This window comes from Alligator mississippiensis, chromosome 3 (genome assembly GCF_030867095.1).
Source record: "Alligator mississippiensis isolate rAllMis1 chromosome 3, rAllMis1, whole genome shotgun sequence".
Lineage (NCBI taxonomy): Eukaryota > Metazoa > Chordata > Crocodylia > Alligatoridae > Alligator > Alligator mississippiensis.
In genome coordinates this window covers 90,917,713-90,936,586 of record NC_081826.1, presented here as the reverse complement: position 1 = coordinate 90,936,586, position 18,874 = coordinate 90,917,713, and the positions used below count along the sequence as shown (strand labels likewise).

General features: G+C 41.8%; 1 protein-coding gene across 3 annotated transcripts in view; it reads left to right on the top strand.

The window, feature by feature from the left end:
- MYOM1 (myomesin 1) overlaps positions 1-18,874 on the top strand; it is a 111,758-nt gene that overhangs the window by 3,982 nt on the left and 88,902 nt on the right. For all 3 annotated transcript variants that reach the window (XM_019490496.2, XM_006269518.4, XM_014606704.3), the window contains exons 2-3: positions 2,194-2,738; positions 17,576-17,713. In XM_019490496.2, coding sequence (XP_019346041.2) covers positions 2,248-2,738; positions 17,576-17,713 — 629 coding nt within the window. In that variant the 5' untranslated portion in view covers positions 2,194-2,247. The remainder of the gene's footprint in view (positions 1-2,193; positions 2,739-17,575; positions 17,714-18,874) is intronic.

Below are 18,874 nucleotides of genomic sequence, written 5' to 3'. Positions count from 1 at the left end.
CTTAGCTACCTTTTGCAGGTAAAAATAAAAATGAGAAGTGAAATTTGAGTTTCACAAAAGCCAGTGACTAAATCCTTAGTGACTTCATTGTGGCCAGGTTTTCACCAAAAAATTAACAATGAAAAATTTCTGAATTAATACCCTAATGAAGTCAATATTTTGCAACTTAAATGGTCATTTTTGTTATCAGCAACATGTAGTTCTGAAACTTTAATTTGTGGCAGTGAGCATGGAAACATTCAGTTTACTTCTTTTTTCCTTTTTTTTCCCTTTTGGCTTAATTTAGTCCTTGTGAGTGTTTATCTTATTCCTTGAAAAGAACAAGTCAGAAACTGGCTGATTTATATTGGATCCAAACACTGCTAAAAAATATCAAGGGATGATATCTTGGTGCCATTAAGTACAATGTTAAAATTCCCCATAGGCTTCACTGGGAGCAGGATTTCTTTCTTCCATTCCAGTTTTTTAAGTATCTTTTATTATTAGAATATAAAATAGTGAGTTTTATAACAGAAATAAAAAGAAGGGAATAAATTCTCTGTCTTTCAGACTATTAAAAAAAGCCATCCCTTTTTCTTTTCATAATGTTCAAGGTTCAGCTTTTATGCCAGATGAGGGACAAGTATGGGACACCCTAAGAAAAGAGACTAGAAAAGCTATTCTCCTCCCACAATTAATATCCCTTCGTTATGCAACTCTATGAACTTTCTCATTGCTGAGATGCTTAGTCTCATTCCAGGGGATTATTGCATCTTGCATACTTACAGCTAACCACAGGTAAGACCAACAAGAGTCAAGGTTTCTTCTGCAAAACAGAATCTCGGTTTTCATTTTAAAAAAACAAAAGCTGCTAGGACCAAGGCTCTGTCAGTCAAGGTAGATCAGGTAAAACCAGTATCCACGTAAGAGAGAATTCAAAGACTAGAGTCAGGATCTAGACAGCCCAAGGCAGGAATCAAGTCAGGGGCCAAGATCCATAAATCATAGGACATGAGAGACCAGGAGCTAGCAATTCCTTAGGGGAAGACAGGCAGAAACAGGACTAGGTTTGAGCAGGAATAGGGAACACAACTAAGGCAGGAACAGAAGACTGGAACTGGGAACAAAGTCTGGAACAGAACAACTTCAGGTGTGAAGCCCATAGTATAAGAAGAGTGCAGTAGCTTGGGCTGTTGTTAAAACTAGTGCTGTAGCCCAACAAGCAACCATACCAAACAGGCAGCCTGCTAAGCTTTGGCTGTAGCTGGTTTTGACTGGGTTTCATACCACATGGGGAGACTTAATCATTATTCAAATAAAGGCTGGATCTTCAACTGTGTGTGCCAACTTGATGAACTAATAGCATATTGTGAGAACTGCCTTCCACTTGTTCAAACTCCACAGGTCAGCTGGAGACTGTAGGAATGTGATGATCTGCTGAAGGCTCTGAGAAACACCTGCAAAGTAGGGGCGACATCTAGAGGAGATTTCACGGAGAGCTTGAGTGTGAAGCTCTAGACTGGTGTGGGGAATAAAAATGAATGAAACTTGGAAAGAAGGAGGTTGTATTTTACCAGCAGATATAGCTTGTATTGCTGAATAAGATGGGAGTTTGACAGGATTTTTTTTTAATTTGGACGCAAGTTCATTGACTCTCTAACACTGCATAGAAAAGAATCTGGTTAATAAGGGCCCACTGTTTTTTTTATAGCCAAAATTTAGCATTCTACTTAACTATACATTTTATTGCTTTCAGTTTGCTGTTGAAAAAGTTGAACATCCCATAAACTGAAGCTGATTCGAATTAATTTTTTCGTGTGTGTAAATCTTGGAACCTGAAGTAAATAAATACTTCATAAATTTTTTTTTTACTTCATTTAAACATTTCAGTTTCTTTGTCCTCTTAAATATTTTTCATTTAAAAGACATATTTAAATAATTTCTAAGGAAGATGATCACATAAGACCTCAATAATTTTTAGCAACAATTAGGAGACAATTATACATTGCAAATTAATGAACAAATACAATAATAAAAATATTTCTGAGCATATCAATTGATGTGTGAGTTTCCTGAAACGTGGAAGACACCATACGAAGATAATTCAAAGTGTTTTGTACTGGATATGAAGGAAAAGTTTTAGATAATGTGTTAATATTAATGAGAGGTTGGCTTGGTTTGAATCCTCATCTGTTTAATCTTTTCTTTTTTCAGACTGGGCACACCTCAGTCAGAAGAGTATAGCAAAAACTGACTTAGGCATCCATCATGGCTTTACCTTTCTACCAAAAACACCATCAACATTATGACCGCTCATATCGTCACAAAGAGCTGCAATCTGCTTTAAGTCAGTACCAAAAGGAGGAGAAGCGTAAATCTGCAGCCTATGCTCATGGGTCTGCAGCATATCGTCACAGTTCTGCAGCAGACTATAGTCATGCCACCATAGCAGACTACAGTCATGAATCTGCAGCCTATGCTCATGGATCTGAAGCCTACAGTTATGGATCTCTCGCCTATGATCATGAATCTGCAGCTCAGAGTAAGAGGTCAGCAGCCTACAGCCTTGGATCTGAAGCCCTCGGCAGGAGGTCAGCTGCCTACAGCCTTGGATCTGAAGCCCTCAGCAAAACTTCAGCTGCCTACAGCCGTGGATCTGAAGCCCTCAGTAAGAGGATGGCTGCCTACAGCCTTGGATCTGAAGCCCTTAGTAAGAGATCAGCTGCCTCCAGCCTTGGATCTGAAGCCTACAGTCTCGGGTAGGACAAGAAAAACATAGCTTTGGAACAATAATGAGAAAATGCTTGTTCAGCGTGTTCCCATTAAAATCAGTGGTGAAGCTCCCAGTGACTGGAACAAAAGCAGGTTCTGTGGCGTTAATATATTTTTCTATATGGAAGAGAGTGCAGTTTCTAGTCAAACTGGAGAGGCCACATGCCCCAGAATAGACAATATCCCAGTGTTTAGGGCACTTACTTGGCATGGATGAGTTTAAGATTCAGGTCCCTCCTCTGCGTGTTTCAGCCCAAGAACATGAAACTCAGTTTGCCACAGGCTAGGTGTTCTTTCTGTCTTGTCTGTTGGCTGTTGTGGGGTGAATCAGTCAACTGGGGTATGAAAGACTGAAGTTCAAGCTCCTAGTCTGAATCAGGCATAGTCCCTTCAGTCAGGCACTGAACCTTAGTTTCCCACATCCTAAGGATGTGTTTTTTGGCAGGGTAGGGAACATTCAACATTAATTCAATGTTCAACAATGATTTCTTGCCAACCTCTAATAACCAATGAACTTGAGAAGATGTTTTGCTGAACCAAATTTGTCTTAACTTTTCTGATATTGAATGAATTATACCAGACTGACTTCTACAATGAAGTAAACAAAGTTATACTAGAGATAATGAATTTGGAGTAATGCATTTAACAGTTTTCTTACAGTAACATAACCATATTGCATTTCTAATTCCTATTTCCATTTGAGAAAACTGGGTTTTTTAATTTTTTTATTGTATGTCATACATTGTAGACTGGCTTCCAATCTGTTTTATACCAGTTGCCAATAGCTCTTCTGCCAATTCTAGCCACAAGGGACCAGCAATTAGTTAAGTACATCCCATCCATAATGTCTCTTCTCTTCTGCTAGAGATTAGAAGAAGTTGATGTAGAAAACCCCAATGCAGCTGGAGGATAAGCTCCGCCATATTTAAATCTCTTTTGGCACAGTGCAGACTTAACATACATGAAAATCTGGCTCTGAGTGATGAACTTAATATTGTACCCACATTTATGGTTAATTTGTGTCCCTTAGGCCACCATATTTTTGGTTTCCTAAAGTAAGTAGGGATCATGTAAACTGTTGAACAAGTAATCATTTAACTGATAAGCCTAGTGATAACCTATTATAGATTACTGGTTATTGTTTAGTGTGGAGCAGGGAGTAGTCTGTCGGGGAAGGGAAGTCACTTTGTGCGCCAGCAGGAACCAGAAGGTGGCAGGGCAAGCAAGAGTGAGGAGTATGGGAGAGAGGAAGGGAGGAGCAGGCAGGACTGTTACCTATAGCTAGGCTCCACAGACCTCAGTGCAGCCATTTGCAGCCCCAATACCACTTGCCACAAGCAACCTGGGCTCGGGGCAACCCTTTCTCCCTGCAACAGAGGCTGGGCTGTTCAAGGCAGGCAGCAGGGAGGCAGCAAGTGGCTGCAGCGGAGCCTAGGTATTAGGTACTAGTCCTCACTTCTCCTCCCCTCTACGCTGCTGTCCACAAAGAAACCAGCTCAGCTCCTTCGCATGATGTTTAATTGTTTAACCATTGTAATTACAACAGGTGAAGTGGATATTTGTCTAAATTGGTATTTACATCCCTAAAAGGAAGTGTTCAGTATGTGGCCTTCTTATCTGACTTTTAAAATATTCCCAATGTTAGTTCATCCTCACCAAACAATCCAAATAATTTGACAAGAAAATCTTGCAAAAATATTTTTCTTGGCAAATTTAAAGTACTTCCTGCTTTCAGGTGGGTCAGAAATAACCTCAGGGCATTTTGCCCCGTCTGCATTAGAGCCCAGAAAAAGAGAGGTGCATTAAAATATACCTGACATGGGTTTTTTAAATATGTTTAACCTTCATAAAGTATCAATGGTTTTGAATCAAATGCAAAACTTTTGTGGAAGGTTGAAGTCTGACCCCAGATATTAATTTACATTGGGAATTTTCAAATAATGCCAGTCTTGTATATTTCATTGAATTGTATTTAATTCAAATCTAGATCTAAATTTTGTGGGTGAAGCCCATGTCTAATAAAATATGATTTGAATTTAGACCTTATGTTCAAGTCAATTCTTCTTTCCAAATTAACTCCATTAAATTTTACTCATAGGACCAGATCCTTGTCCCCTCATGTAGTTGCTTTACGCAAGCATCCATAAAGCAGCCTTACAGGAGCAACCAAAGATTCCCCTGAATAGAACAGTTCTGCTGCCTGCTTCATGCACTGTTTATAAGGCATTTGTTAGCGATAAGGAGCAGAAGGATGGGTTGGCTGCACCACATGTAATTGGTCCTCTGATGGTCTATTATATAAGAGACTCACTGGTGCTGAAAGCATGCTTAAGGGAGCTGGAGTATAGAAAACTCTCTGGGGTTCCAGTGGGGGGATGAATATTGGCAAAATTATACCATTTGCTAGCATCATTCTTGGAAATGGTTGAATCGTTTTAATTGCAACATTAAATGGGCCCTCTACCTGGGATCTCTTGAGTGTATATTACTTCAGTCTTATATAGAAGCAGGACATTGGCTGCCATGGTTCCCCTGCTTTACCTGTTGCAGGTTTGGTTGTTGCGTCTTGTGTTAGAAATCATAGAAAATAGGGGTGTATGAAACGGGCCATATTCGATTTGGATTCAGATTCGGCCTGAATCGCAGACAGTGATTTGATTAATTGATTCAGATCATTGTCCCCGATTCAATTCGGTCAAATCCGAATCTGAAGATTCAATGCTGATTTGGAGAATCAGTGATTCGGCCATAGACATAGCTTTAAATATTTTTTCTACATACCTCAAGGTACCAGGTGTGGCTTGTGAATGCTGCAATGTTGGGGCAGATGGAGCATCCCATAGGAGTGTGGGGGGACCCCCCCCCCGCCATTGTGCTCAGCAGTGAACCCAGAAGTGGACTGGAAGTACTTCTGGTCCACTTCTAGGTCTGATGGGGAGTGCGCTGGGAGGACCCCTGTGCCCCACCCCCTACCTCTGGCTTGGTGATTGGACACAGGGGGACCCCGGGTGCCTCCCCTGACCCAGGAGGCAGCAGTCGCTGAGCCAGGGAGGTATGGGGGCCCCCCCTGTGTGCTCCCTGGTGGACCCAGAAGTGGACCGGAAGTGCTTCTGGTCCACTTCTGGGTCTGCTGCCGAGCATGCTGGGGAGCTCCCCGTGCTCCTGTGGGATGCTCCATCCACCCCAGCATTGCAGCATTCACAAGCCCCCTGGTACCTTGAGGTATGTAGAAAAAACATTTAAAGCTGTGTCAGTGGTCAAATCTCCAAATCTTTCCAAATCTCTCTGAATCAATTTGGAGGGTTCTGATTTGATTCAAAGAGATTAAAGGGTCTCCTGATTCGATCCAGATTTGGAGATTCAGCCATCAAATTGGGCTGAATCTCTGCCAAATTGAATCAGGAACTGAAGCTTTGCACAGCCCTAATATAAAATTAAGGTCGGAAGGGATGTCTGGAGGTTGTCTAGTGCAACCCCCTAGCTCAAAGCAGGACTAGACTAGATCATCTCAGCCAAAGCTTTGTCTAGCTGGATCTTAAAAACTTCTAAAGGTGGATATTCCAGCACCTCTCTGGGTCACCTGCTCCAGTGCTTTACTACTTTCCTAGTGAGAAAGTTTTTCCTAATATCTAATCTAAACTTCCCTTGCTGCTTCCATTGCTGCTTGTTTTGTCATCTGCCACCACTGAGAACAGTCTAGCTCCACCCTCTTTAGAAACCCCCTTCAGGTAGTTGAAGGCTGCTATAAAATCCTCAGTCTTCTCTTCTCTACACTAAAGCCACTAAGCCCAGTTCTCTCAGCCTCTCTTCAGAAGTCATGTGCCCAGCCCCCTCACCATTTTTGTAATCTCTGTTGGACTCTCTCCAAGTGGTCTCCATCCTTTCTGTAGTGGGGGGCCCAAAACTGAATACAATACTCATGATGTGGCCTCACCAGTGCTGAATAGAGGGGAAGAATCACTTCCCTGGACCTGCTGGCAACACACCTACCAATGCAGCCCAGGATGCCATTAGCTTTGTTTGCAACAAGGGCACACTGCTGGCTCATTTTCAGCTTATTGTCCACTGTAACCCCCAGCTCCTTTTCTGCAGAGGTGCTGCCCAGCCACTCAGCCCCCAGCCTGTACTGGTGCATGGGATATTATGGATTTGTATAGGATGGTTTGGATAGGACTGCCTCACCCAGGGGGTTGGGCTAGATGACCTCTGGAGGTCCCTTCCAGTCTTACTTTTCTATGATTCTATGAAGATCAACTACAGCCAGAGAGGTAGGGTGAAGACTTTCAACCTTTATTGTTACATTTTGTCTGTATCATTAACAACTGAACTGTAATTAAAATGGGGCTTTTATTTTGTTAAACAACTTTACATGTAGGTATAATACTGTGGCCAGTCTCCACTTTATGATATGAGTATATAATAAACTATATTATTCAAAGTGTTATCTGCATATAATACTTTGGGACTGTGAAATGACAGAGCTAAGCTAAGGCCATTGGCATCTTTTTACTGGGGAGTGTAGCTAGTTGTTCTAATGTGTGTTCCAGCTTTCAGTGATTTTTCATATGCCCTTTTTCTGGCTAACAGCATAGTATGAGTGTTACAGCTGATAATCCAATGCAGAGCAGTGTGTGCTGCACACAGGTTAGCTATAACACCCTGGGCTAATGGTTTTCTGTTATTTGGTATGGCTTAGTGTAGACCATTTGCATTTATTTGCAATGTTGAAAAAACAGTAATCAAGAACACATCATTCAGGTAAGTAAAATAGAAAATGGTGTTTTTTTCAATAGCTGTAGTTACTATTTGTTTCAGCAGTAAATACATAGAAGACCGCTGAGTGATCTTGAGATCCTCATTGGCATTGTCCCAACCATTAGTTAATTATAGGTGAACGTTTAAAAGAGTTAGCTTCCAAATGTCATGTGCAGGCTTGGAAATTGCTGTCATGAGATCATCCATATGAAACCATTTCCCCTTAAAAAAAACTGTTGATGATGCAAGCTGCATTAGCAAGCAATGTGACCCCTGGCCAACCATTTGGCTTGGCCCCCTGATGGATCTGGAACTGTAAAGCAGTTAGAATGAATTTAAAATGAAGAGAATGCTTCTCATTCTTCAGGAACAATTTGGCTCTAAGATTCATTTGGCAAAACTCCATATATTTATTAGCAATGAATGGAAGTAGCTCTAACTTGATTTTATACCAACGGAAAATCAGATGCCCTGTCAGCAGCATACTCACAATACTACACTTTGTTCCCTTTATACCCAGAGTGAGGTGTGCATTTCTACAGAGGACCTTCTCCCATGGCCATCAGTAGCCTCTTTCAGTCTACTTTGTAGTGATTACTCTTATGTGGCACATAAAAGATAGTAAACTGGTGAATGCAGACTTAAAAAAAATCTATAACTGTATCTAATAACTATATCTATACATATATACATACATATACACACACACACACATATATATGTGTGTGTGTGCATTCACCAGCTGCTAATACAAATTGCTAATACAATTGATCTCTAATTTGTATTGGGGCAGCTACCTGAATTCAGCTCCATATGTGTGCTCAGCTCTACTGTGCCTACACTCTGCTTTGGCAGAACAGGAAATCTGTTTTATAGGCCAAGAAATACACTAATGGCAGTGTAAGCCACTGGTAGATTTATAGGGTGGATTTACATCTAGAACATGTACCTGAGGAGAAGAAAGAACAATTTAGGAGATGCAAAGGTCCTGTTTAACAATCTTACACTGAGCTTCTATTGTGAGAGCCAGGGGAAAAGGTTCATATTAACATATATTCTTCTATTTTTACACCTCTAAAGGATAACTTTGTGCTTATATCTTTGGAGACAACCCTAGTTCAGCTTTATTTCACTCAGTAATTTTAGTAAATTGGGAGGGACACTGAGAAAACATTAGCATTATAAAAAGTGAAAATTTGGAAGACTATATCAAGAAATGAGAACAGCAAGCTTAGGTCAGCAGCTCTGATGATGGTAGTAGTGACCTGGGAAAACATGTATGTTTGCTGGGGAGATAAAATTAGGCTGAAAGCTGTTAAAAGGTCATGGTAGTGTTCCTCTCTGTGAAATCAGAGAGCAATGTTAGTCTGCTAGGTTTTGCTCCAGGGATATTCTATTCCATGTATCAGGTAAAAGCATGGGTTGCAACATTTTGAAATAAAGGGCAAGATTTTGGAAAGAAGAACATGGATCCTCTGTCTCTCTGTGTCTCTGTTTCTGTCTGTCTCTCTTTCAGGCAACCTAAATTATGACTAGACAGAGTTTAATTTTCATGTATGATAGTAAAGGGATCAGGAGTGAAGCGGTGCTCCCATTTTGTCTTCAAAGCAACTCAATTTGAATCTTTAAATTTGAATTCAGGTGTTAATTTTCTATCATGTTCATTTTGTATGGAAGCCAGTGGACAAACATTTTCTATAGCAGCATAATTTATACAATTTTGGATTAAAACATGCCTATTTGTCTTTTCAGTATGCCTCCTTTGCTGGTTTAAGCTTTTGTATAAGGTCAAGGGATGACTATGCCTATCAGGCACAGGCCTAGGTTGGGGAAAGTAAGGGTCTGCACTAGTTCATGGGAAGCTCAAGGAGACATTGTAAGAAACCACTGACCATTTTGTCAGTTCTTTCTATGATCTGCAACAGGATTTACAGACTGCAGATTATTAAAGTCAGTAGTGCAGATTATTATATTAATTAATTTCTGAACAACAAACAAAGCCAAGAAGAAGGAAGGCACTGAAATTGTGGCTGGTCCTTCCAGAGGGGACACAAAAAGGACCTGATGCTTTTCTCCATTAGTGTATATACACAGAGATTGACAACTGTTGGGTCCAAACAATATAGGGAATTATCAGAGCTTGCTTTAGCTACCTGCAGTGATAGAGGCTGTAGGAGGCACCTCTCTATCAAAAGAGTTCTAGTATAGTAGACTCTTTTAAAGATGATTAGTGGGAAAGTTATGGGAAGGCAGATGTGTGTGTGTATTTGATATTTTTATCATCTACAGCAGTTCTCAAAGTCACAGTTCCATTCCTGCTGGCCATGGCTAGATGTTGTACTGTGAAGATTTCCACCCTTAATCTGCAGGTCCTGAAGGGCCTTACTTTTTGGTAAAACCAATAGCAGAAAAAATACAAAAGAGAGGATATTCAATTCAGATACTTAAAGACACACACAGACTGTTTGATAGGAAACAGTCTGAGATACTTTATCTCTTTTAAATAATTTTAGAAGATTACTGTTAGGGAAGGAAAGAATCTTAGGAAAAGAAACATGATGCAGCCATCAGGTCTGAGCATTAAAAGCCAACACAGAATGGTTAAAAAAAAAAAGAAATCTGTGGGAGGGGAGGGGGAAGAAATTCCTAGGGGCAGCAGACAAACAATTAGCAAAAAAAGGAAGCCGATTACTGGGAGTTCAAGGCCTAACAAAAGTGAGGAGAATCTTTCTCACCTTTTATGTGCAGGGAGAATTTCAGGAATCAAAAAACAATCAGCAGCAGCAATCCCTCATGGTCAAGGATGATCATGGGTCAAGTAAAGGGCTGTAAATGAGTCTATTGATGGCTAAGAAGGCCAATCCTAGAGCTGCAGACTCTGGCAAATGCCGCAGGTGGTGTTTAAAGGGGGGGGGTTGGACCACGGATTTCTTGGTGTTGTTTCCTTTCCTTCCATTTATGTCATTTTTCTGCCTCCAAGGCAAGATGGCTTTCCTCCAAGTAAGATGTACCTTCTCTCACAAGACATCACCGTGTAGCCCTGTCCTGAGCTAGTTTTTCCCAATCTTTGGTGTCAATGCCACACTTCTTAATGCTCGCCTTAAGGGTATCCTTGAAGCGTTTCCTCTGGCCACTGCATGTCCTTTGGCCTTAGCTGAGTTGGGAGTATTGCAGTTGTTTTGGCAAACATACATCAGGCATGCACACACAATGCCCTGTCCACTGCAGCTGATATTGAGTAATCAATGCTTACATATGGATGGTGTTAGCATCGGTGAGGATAACTGGCATTTGTGTGATGATCCTCCCATTTTATCCCAAAAAACTTCCAAAGGTAGTGCTGGTGATATCGTTCCAGGCTTTTCAGGTGATGTCTGTAGGTCACAAAAACCAATATCGGTGTTAAGTCCTTGGTTCCTGTTGTCCAGCCAGCTTATGAATTTTTGTTTCCAGGTTTGCCTTTTAAAGGTGTTAGGTAGATTTCCTTTGAGCACAAGAATAGTGAGGTCAGAAAAGGAGGTTTTTTCTGTGAGAGTTCATTCTGGTGTGTAGTTGCTGTTTAGTTTCACCCACATTGTTGCCATGAGGATATTTGGTGCAGTGGATCAATGTGTCACATTTTGGGAAAGGCGTATATAGGAACCATTGGATTCTATTAGTTTCATTACAGGGAGTGTTGACTGGAGTAGCAGCGGAGATGTGTTGAAGGGTTAAGTATTTCTTGCTAAGGCAAGGCTGTTCCATGTGTTTGTTGGGCATTGGAGAGTTTGCTTCTGGTGACAAGCTGGGCAAAGGTATGGGATTGTTTGAAAGCCAGGAGCAGAGGGACTAGGACTATTTATCTCAACGTCTAATTTTTGTCAATTAGAGGCTGTAGTTGTTTGATGATTTTTCTAATCAACTTCCAGTGTGGGTGGTAGATTGCCACCAGGAGTCTTTTTGTATTGTAACAGGTTACTGTGGGGTACTTGAATAGCTCTTTCAAATGTACACCTGTGTCTTCACCAGTGTGTCCTTGTTATATAAAGGGGTGTAGGTTGTAGCTGTGTTGGTCTAAGGACAAAGGCAGACAAGGTCTGATATCAGAGTCACCCAAAGAACCTTGTCTGCCTCCTGTTGTATAAAAGAAGATTTTAGGCTGGCCAGATGGATATCACAAGTGTTCTTCTTGGAGGAGATGCAGTATGACTGCTAGTCTTGTGGACATAAGTATGGTGGTCTATGGGGTTTCTGTATACGGTAGTTTGTAGGATACAATCCTAGACATGGATTGTGCTATAGCTTTCTAGAAAGTTGATGTTAGTGTAGGAATATTTCAGAGAAAGTGTGATTGAAGGGTTATAATAATAGTTAAATCTGTGGTGGAAGTTCATCAGGGAGTCCAGGTATTCAGTCCAGTGTATGAAAATATCATCTATCCAGTCATTTGGCTCATCTGTACAGTCCAGGTTTGATTGTGAAGTTTTTAGAAATTTTTCCCCGAGGTGGTTCATGAAAAGGCTGGCATATCGAGGGGTCATCTTTCATAGATTCATAGATGTTAGGGTCGGAAGGGACCTCAATAGATCACCGAGTCCGACCCCCTGCATAGGCAGGAAAGAGTGCTGGGTTCAGATGACCCCAGCTAGATGCTTATCTAACCTGAAATCTTTGTGGCCATAGCTGTGCCCAAGGTTGGGAAGAAGTGAAAATTGTTGAAAGTGAAGTTGTTGTGGGTGAGGATGAAGTCTATTTGTGCAACGTGTTGTTTGGGTTTGATGTAAAGTTTCTTACCACTTGCTTGATGATGATTTGTACATTTGTACTTGGCTGCAATGTTTATATTATATCCCCAAATCCTACAAGATGAATACGTTATATAACATTATGCAATTGTGTATCCTCTTCCACTACCTCTCTCCTCTGTTGCTGTGTCTAGCCTGTTGCTATCAGTGTTTTATGCATATATGTGCAAACAGAAATGCAGCTGTTGAGCTCTCTTTGGACTCTGCCTGTGGTGCACGGAAATCTTTTGCCAAAGCAAATACATCTCTTCCAGGACTAATACTTCCATAGAGTGTTGGCACCAGCAAAGCATCATCCATTCTTTTAAACCTCTCTGACCAGGAGAAATGGTATATGGAAAATTTGTAAGGAGAACTTTTTCTTTAGGTGTTTTGATTATAAAGGGCAATTTGGCTAAATCAAATGTGTGTGTATGCATGCATACACAAGTATGTACACATTACAGAGACACTTGAGAGAAATCCAAATATAAACTACTGTTGCAAGACTGAAAATGAAATGGTCAAAGGTGCAGTAATGTATAGTTGGTGCTACTTAATATTTGGACATGAGCTGCATGAAATACAGAGCTGGTAACACTACTTTAAAATTAGGTTGCCTGACACATCCTATTATAATACATTTTTTCATTTTTTTATAACATTGCCAAGCTTTAATTATTTGGGCTGAAATTTCAGAAGCCAGCTATATTCTTCAGGACTTTTCTTTTTTTTCTTTTTTCTTTTTTTTTAATTTTAGCCAAAATAGTTCATCCATTCTATACTATGAGGCTTGAAAAAAGAATGTTCCTTTTTCCATGTTAAAAAAACTCTGACAACCTTTACTTAGCACCATCCTGCTTAGGGGCAGAGACCTGAAATCTGGATGTTTGTCAGGAGCCTTTTTCCTTTTTCACTGCTTATAAACATCTACCCATGTTTGGTTACAACTGTGTCAATGCTTCTGACAATTTAGTGGTGTGAAGTCTTGGAAGATTCTGTATTTCCTGAATGTGCTCCCAACTGGTGTGCGTGAGCACCCCCCAGCCTGTAATGATACAGGCAAAACCAGATTTTCCCTATAATGACTGCTCTCAACTTCTCTGGCCGTGGATGGGCTTGGCCACATAACTGAAAACAGGGAATAAATCTCTCCAGTGTTCTCAATGACCTCCCTGCTGTTACACAGGTTGAGAGTTGGGACACTGAGACTGAGACTGGATTGGGTGCCTAGAGAGGGTGATTGGAATTGCAAGGCAGCAAGGAAGAGGGATGTAAATTTGATGAGATGAGAAGTGGGTATTGTGTGGGCAGGATAATTTGGAGCAGTGGGTAGGGGACAGACCATCATGAGCCTAAGAAAGAGCCTGGGATTGGTTAACCAAAGAGATTGGGATTGGATTGATAAACTGGAAGAGTGGAGACTGGTACAGTGTGGCTAAATAAATAGGGCTGAAAGAAAGGGAAGAGCCTGAGACTGGGGCAGATTTTCAGGGCAGAAGGGATTAAGCTTCTGGACAGAACAGGTCAAAAGACTTTTCTGTACCTTTCAAAGTTGGAAATGGAATTTGTCCCTCACTGATTTTCTGTTGTCAGTGAATACCTGCAAAGCTCATTGGCAAAGTGTGTATATATCTCATTCTTTTCTAGTGCTTCTTCATAAAGAGGAGGATAATCTACTGCTGCTTTCAGTTACTCCAGGGCTGTCCAGCTGGTGATCTGCAGGCTGTATGTGGCCCACAAAGGGTTAGCATACAGTCTCTCATCTGGTGGTTTCTTCCCACATCACTCCAGCTGCAGCTGCAGCTGGAATCTCCAGGCTCCCCTTCCCTCTTCCAGCTTCCACTTCCAACTCCTCCTCAGGGGGTGGGGTGGGTTGGGGTAGCATGGTGCAGCACATCACAAGGTGCTAAAGTCCATAGTGGAGGCTCTGTGAGTGGGGCCTGGAGCACCCTCGTGGCACAGTGCAGCAGGGGTGGGGAGTGCTCATGCAGCTCAGTTCAGCAGAGAGGGAGTGCCTGTGTAGCTGGGAGCCTGTGACCTGGCTGCACCAGTGTGCCCTCCACAAAGTGCAGGTCTAATGTAGTTGGTCTAATAAAAGATATCACATTTACCCAAAGAACCTTGTCTACCTGTGTCTTTAGAACCACATGGCTACGGCTACAACCTACACCCCTAAAGCATGGAAGATATCAAATTTTGCATTTGAATGGAAACTTTACAACACGAAGAAGAAAGAGTTTAGTTGGTCTAATAAAAGATATTACGTTTATCCAAAGAACCTTGTCTCCACAAAGCGTAGCTCCTGCTGGTAGATTCCCCCGCCCCCACCAGGCACTTGGAAGTTGGACAGCCCTAAGTTACTCAATAGCCCAAGTCGCACAAGTTTGTGTAATGGATTTGAAGTTTCCAACCTCTGGATATTTACAGAATCCTGCTGGGTGGCCAGGAGCAGTGCACTGTGTCCATCATAAGTTGGCTGATATGTGTATCTAATGTATCAGTACACATCAGCCTTTGCTTCAAAGATAATGCTTGTAAGATAGGGCTGTCCAACTTCCAAGGGCCACATTACAGAGGTCTGCACACTGCATGGACCGCATCAGAATGAGGTACAAACCTCATCCCTGGTCCCCACAGGGCCACACGCCTTTCAGAAGTGCTGCCACTGCACCACACAGGTGCCCCCTCCCACTGCACCATGCATTTGTGTGGGCATACTCCCCCTCCAACCACACTGCATGCCTATATGGATGCCCCACACCACAGTACCACATGCCTGCGTGACTCTGGCCTCAGCCTCAGCTCCCCATGCTAGGCTGCACTTCATTGCATTGGGGTGGAGTCAGACAGCAGAAGCTGGAGGAGCGGGGAAAACCCATGTGGAAAGCAGCAGCCAGGCAGAGCCTGGGGGCCAACTTAACCCCTCATGGCCCATATGTAGCCTGTGCATTGCCAGTAGGACAGTCCTGCTTTTAAGAGAAAAAACAACTAGTCATACCAGCTGAACTCTCTAGCATTCCCTGTCAGCCAAAGCAGAAATAATACTGCTTCTTCCCAGTTTTTCAGCTGCCTGCACTTTTTTTCTGCTGTATTTTTTGCAATTAAAAATGAGACGGTGATAGTTAACATGTATTTTAGAACAGCAGGGAGTTTTTGCCTTATATTAAAACTTTTGTCATTGGCCTTTCTGAAATAGCATATTTCCTTGTACACAACATGACATGCCCCAAATAAGAGGTGTACCTTGTTTTTGAACAGCGGAATGAAGAAAAAAAGCTCTTTCCTTGAAAATGCTGGTAAGTAATATGAAGTAACTGAGTAGGAGCAGCTAGGGAGCCCAGCATCCATGTGGAGCATGTGGAATATTACATTTCTTTTTTCTCAGAGAGTCTTATGCTGTAGAAACTATTACCATATGTCCTTGCCTATAGCATGCATCCCAATTCTCAGCAGCTGATTTTTGGGAAAATGGGTGCATGTATGCAAGAAAATATGGTGTGTACCTTCAAATGACCTGAGTATAAAGCCATGCCTTGGGCCAAATTTGGCCTCCAGTACTGTATCATCTGACCCACAGAGGTCCCCACATGTTTATGGGAGTCCCATGGGCTGTGTCCTGCATGCTAGATCAGGCGCAAAGGGCAGAGAGGGGGCAATCCCATCTTGCAAGGCTGGGCAGGGGTGGTGTGAGGGCCTGAAGCCCAATTCCAGTGCATGGCTAGGCAGAGGCAGCACAGGATCCTGGGGCTTGGTCCTGGCATGCTGACTGGGCAGAGGTGGTACAGGGCCTCAGGGCCCAAATTTGGCCTATAGGGGCCTATAGGGGCTGGTATAGGGGCCTGGGGCCTGATCCCAACATTTTGAGATCCACACAGGGCCTAATCTGGGTGGGTGGGGTTCAATCCGGTCGCTGTGACTAGGCCTGTACCATTTATCTGGCCCTTAGGGCCAAAACACTGAATACCACTGGTCTAAAGAACATGGAAGATCTAGATGCTCGGATACTTTTGTATGTAATGACTATTTGTATATATTTAAAGATCATACTGTGTTTTATCCAAAGGTACAGATAGTAAATATCTGGACTCCAAGCATGAATAATTACTCCGGTCAAGTTCTTCCAAGATGTTAACATGGATCTTAGTGACGAGCAGTCTAGAAATGTGATATCTGAGGATGACCATTGGCATGTTTGAATTATAAAGGAATAGATTAGCCTTTACAATTAAAGAAGATTGATGTTTATTTAGACCTTAGACTCTTTAAGTATATTCTGATTATGAGTTACAAATGACTAACGGTGAGGTGCATGATGGCTGTTGTATCACCTATAGGGTTGCTAGCCCTCCTGGATTGGCCAGGAGTCTACCAGAATTGGCATCGATTTCCTAGTGACTATTGTGAATGGGTTGAACAGTACAATTAATGACATTAGGCCATGTTGGGGAAAAAAATCTTCCAGAATAGCTTCAGTCAGAGTTGGCAAACCTAGTATTGGAAAATATCATTAAGAAGGACCTGTGTTTTTGGAAAGAAGTAGAAACCAGAAAGCATTCTGAAATCAAACTACTTCTATTCACGCCTTATGTGTTATCTGGGTGTCTTTGGAAACTTGCAAATGTTGGTGGTGAACCATAGATTTTAGTTTATTAAATGGTTTGGCAGTAGCAAAGGTTGCATCAAACTGACTAACATGTTGGTATATAATTTGCTTAGACAAATTTAAAAGTGCTGTCATTCTGAAGATATTCAAAATTTTCCTAACTGGGGGGATCTTATGATTTCATACCTTGTTTTTAGCAGTGTTCAGAAGATTTAGTATATACAGTATTTACTCAAAAGTCTGTGATTCAAATCCAATCCACTGGAGCAAAATTCATGACATTTGTCAAATAATCAGTGGCTGCAAGAATGGGAGCTGGTAGTCCAAGTCCAGCTTTTAGTGAATGAAGTACTCATCACAAAAATCCTCATTACAATTGAGATAGTTGGAATCTCTCTGTCCTGTCTGACGGTGTCTGTAGGAGTGCCAAGGGTGGGTATGGAAACTTTGCAGGGCTCAGAGTGGTAAAATATGCATTGCTGCTGAATGTATCAGCTGTTCTCTGTACTTAGATTGATTTAATGTCAAGGGTCATCAATTTTTCACCTTTAACCAACAGTTAATTCAAATACATTTTGAAAATTTGCCTCTTAAAACTTCATAATTTATTGCTTATAAAATGCCTATTTTTTCTAAATGTTTTTTTTTCAAAAGCTGTTTAAATCTCTTTGTGTGTTTAACAATATGGTTTTCATTTCAGACTAAAAGAGTCTAATATAATGATAGAAGATCAATCCTATAAGTTGAGTCCCAAAGCAAAGAGGGCCAAGCAGAGTTTACTCTTAGAAGACAAAGAAAATAAAGGCATTGACTACGTAGTACCTGTGTTCACAGGGCGGTATGTTCGTTTTTCTTTTATTTTGTGTCTTTCTCTAGTGATGACAATTTCCCTATAACAACAATAATTAGCATTCCATCCAAAAAGCCCTTTTACCCCTAGATCTCAAAGTGTTTTACAAAGGTAGGTAAGGGTAAGTTTTATTATTTCTATGTTGTTGCTCTGGCTCTGGCCCCAGGCTGGGCTGGGGCATGGAGCACATGGTCATTCCAGTCCCCACTCAGCCATGTAGCAGTGGCTGCAGTGGTAGCAGCACTGGCCCTAGACCCAGCAATACCACCATTGCCAATATGCTGAGGTGGCCAGACAGAGGCTGGGGTGAACATGTGCTCTGTGCCCCAAGCTGGGGCAGGGCCAGAGCCAGAGAGTACGCAGTAGCGGGGTTGGGAGGTGGGTAGATCAGGGCAGAGGTGGCATGGGGGGATGGGGGAGGCAGAGGCTGCAGGTGGCAGGTGATGGGGGGGGTGGGGGGAGGGCAATGTCTCCAGATCTTACTTCAACCCTCAGTTTGGGTCCAGGCCAGAATTGAAGCTTCAGCAGCTGCCTGCCCCCCTGCTTATACTTGAATCCAAGACGAGGCACTTCCTCCCATGTTGAATAGGGAAAAGACCTCATCTTGGATTCTAATAAATTAGGTATCCCTTATCTAATGTTAAAGATGGTGAAAATGAAACAACCAGTTCATGTCTTCCCTTGGCAGAGACAAAAAATATTGTCAGCAAAACTAATGAATTTCTAAAGACCAGCATAATGTACCCTAATGCTCCCTGGCACTAGTGATATTTATTTCACGGGAACTATTAATGTGAACATTTTTATGCCAGCAATGTCCTAAGTAAATCTGAATGTGAACTTTGCATGAGAGCCAAATCCAAGGCAAACAAGGAGGCTTCCTTGTTTTTTCTAGGATGTGGCATAATGATTTATTGCGAGGCTATGGCAGTCCAGGCATAGTCTTTTGTTCAGGTTAATTCATACCACAGTATGTCATGGAAAACTAACTCATGATTAGAGTCAAGGAAAAAATCTTTTTGTGTCAACTTGCAGTCAAATACACACCTCTCTTTCCAGCTTTTGTGCCTCTTGCAAAGCTATGCCTAACACATGGTATTGATGATGTGTTTGGGGATTTAGTGGTATCATGGTTTAGCACAGAACTTA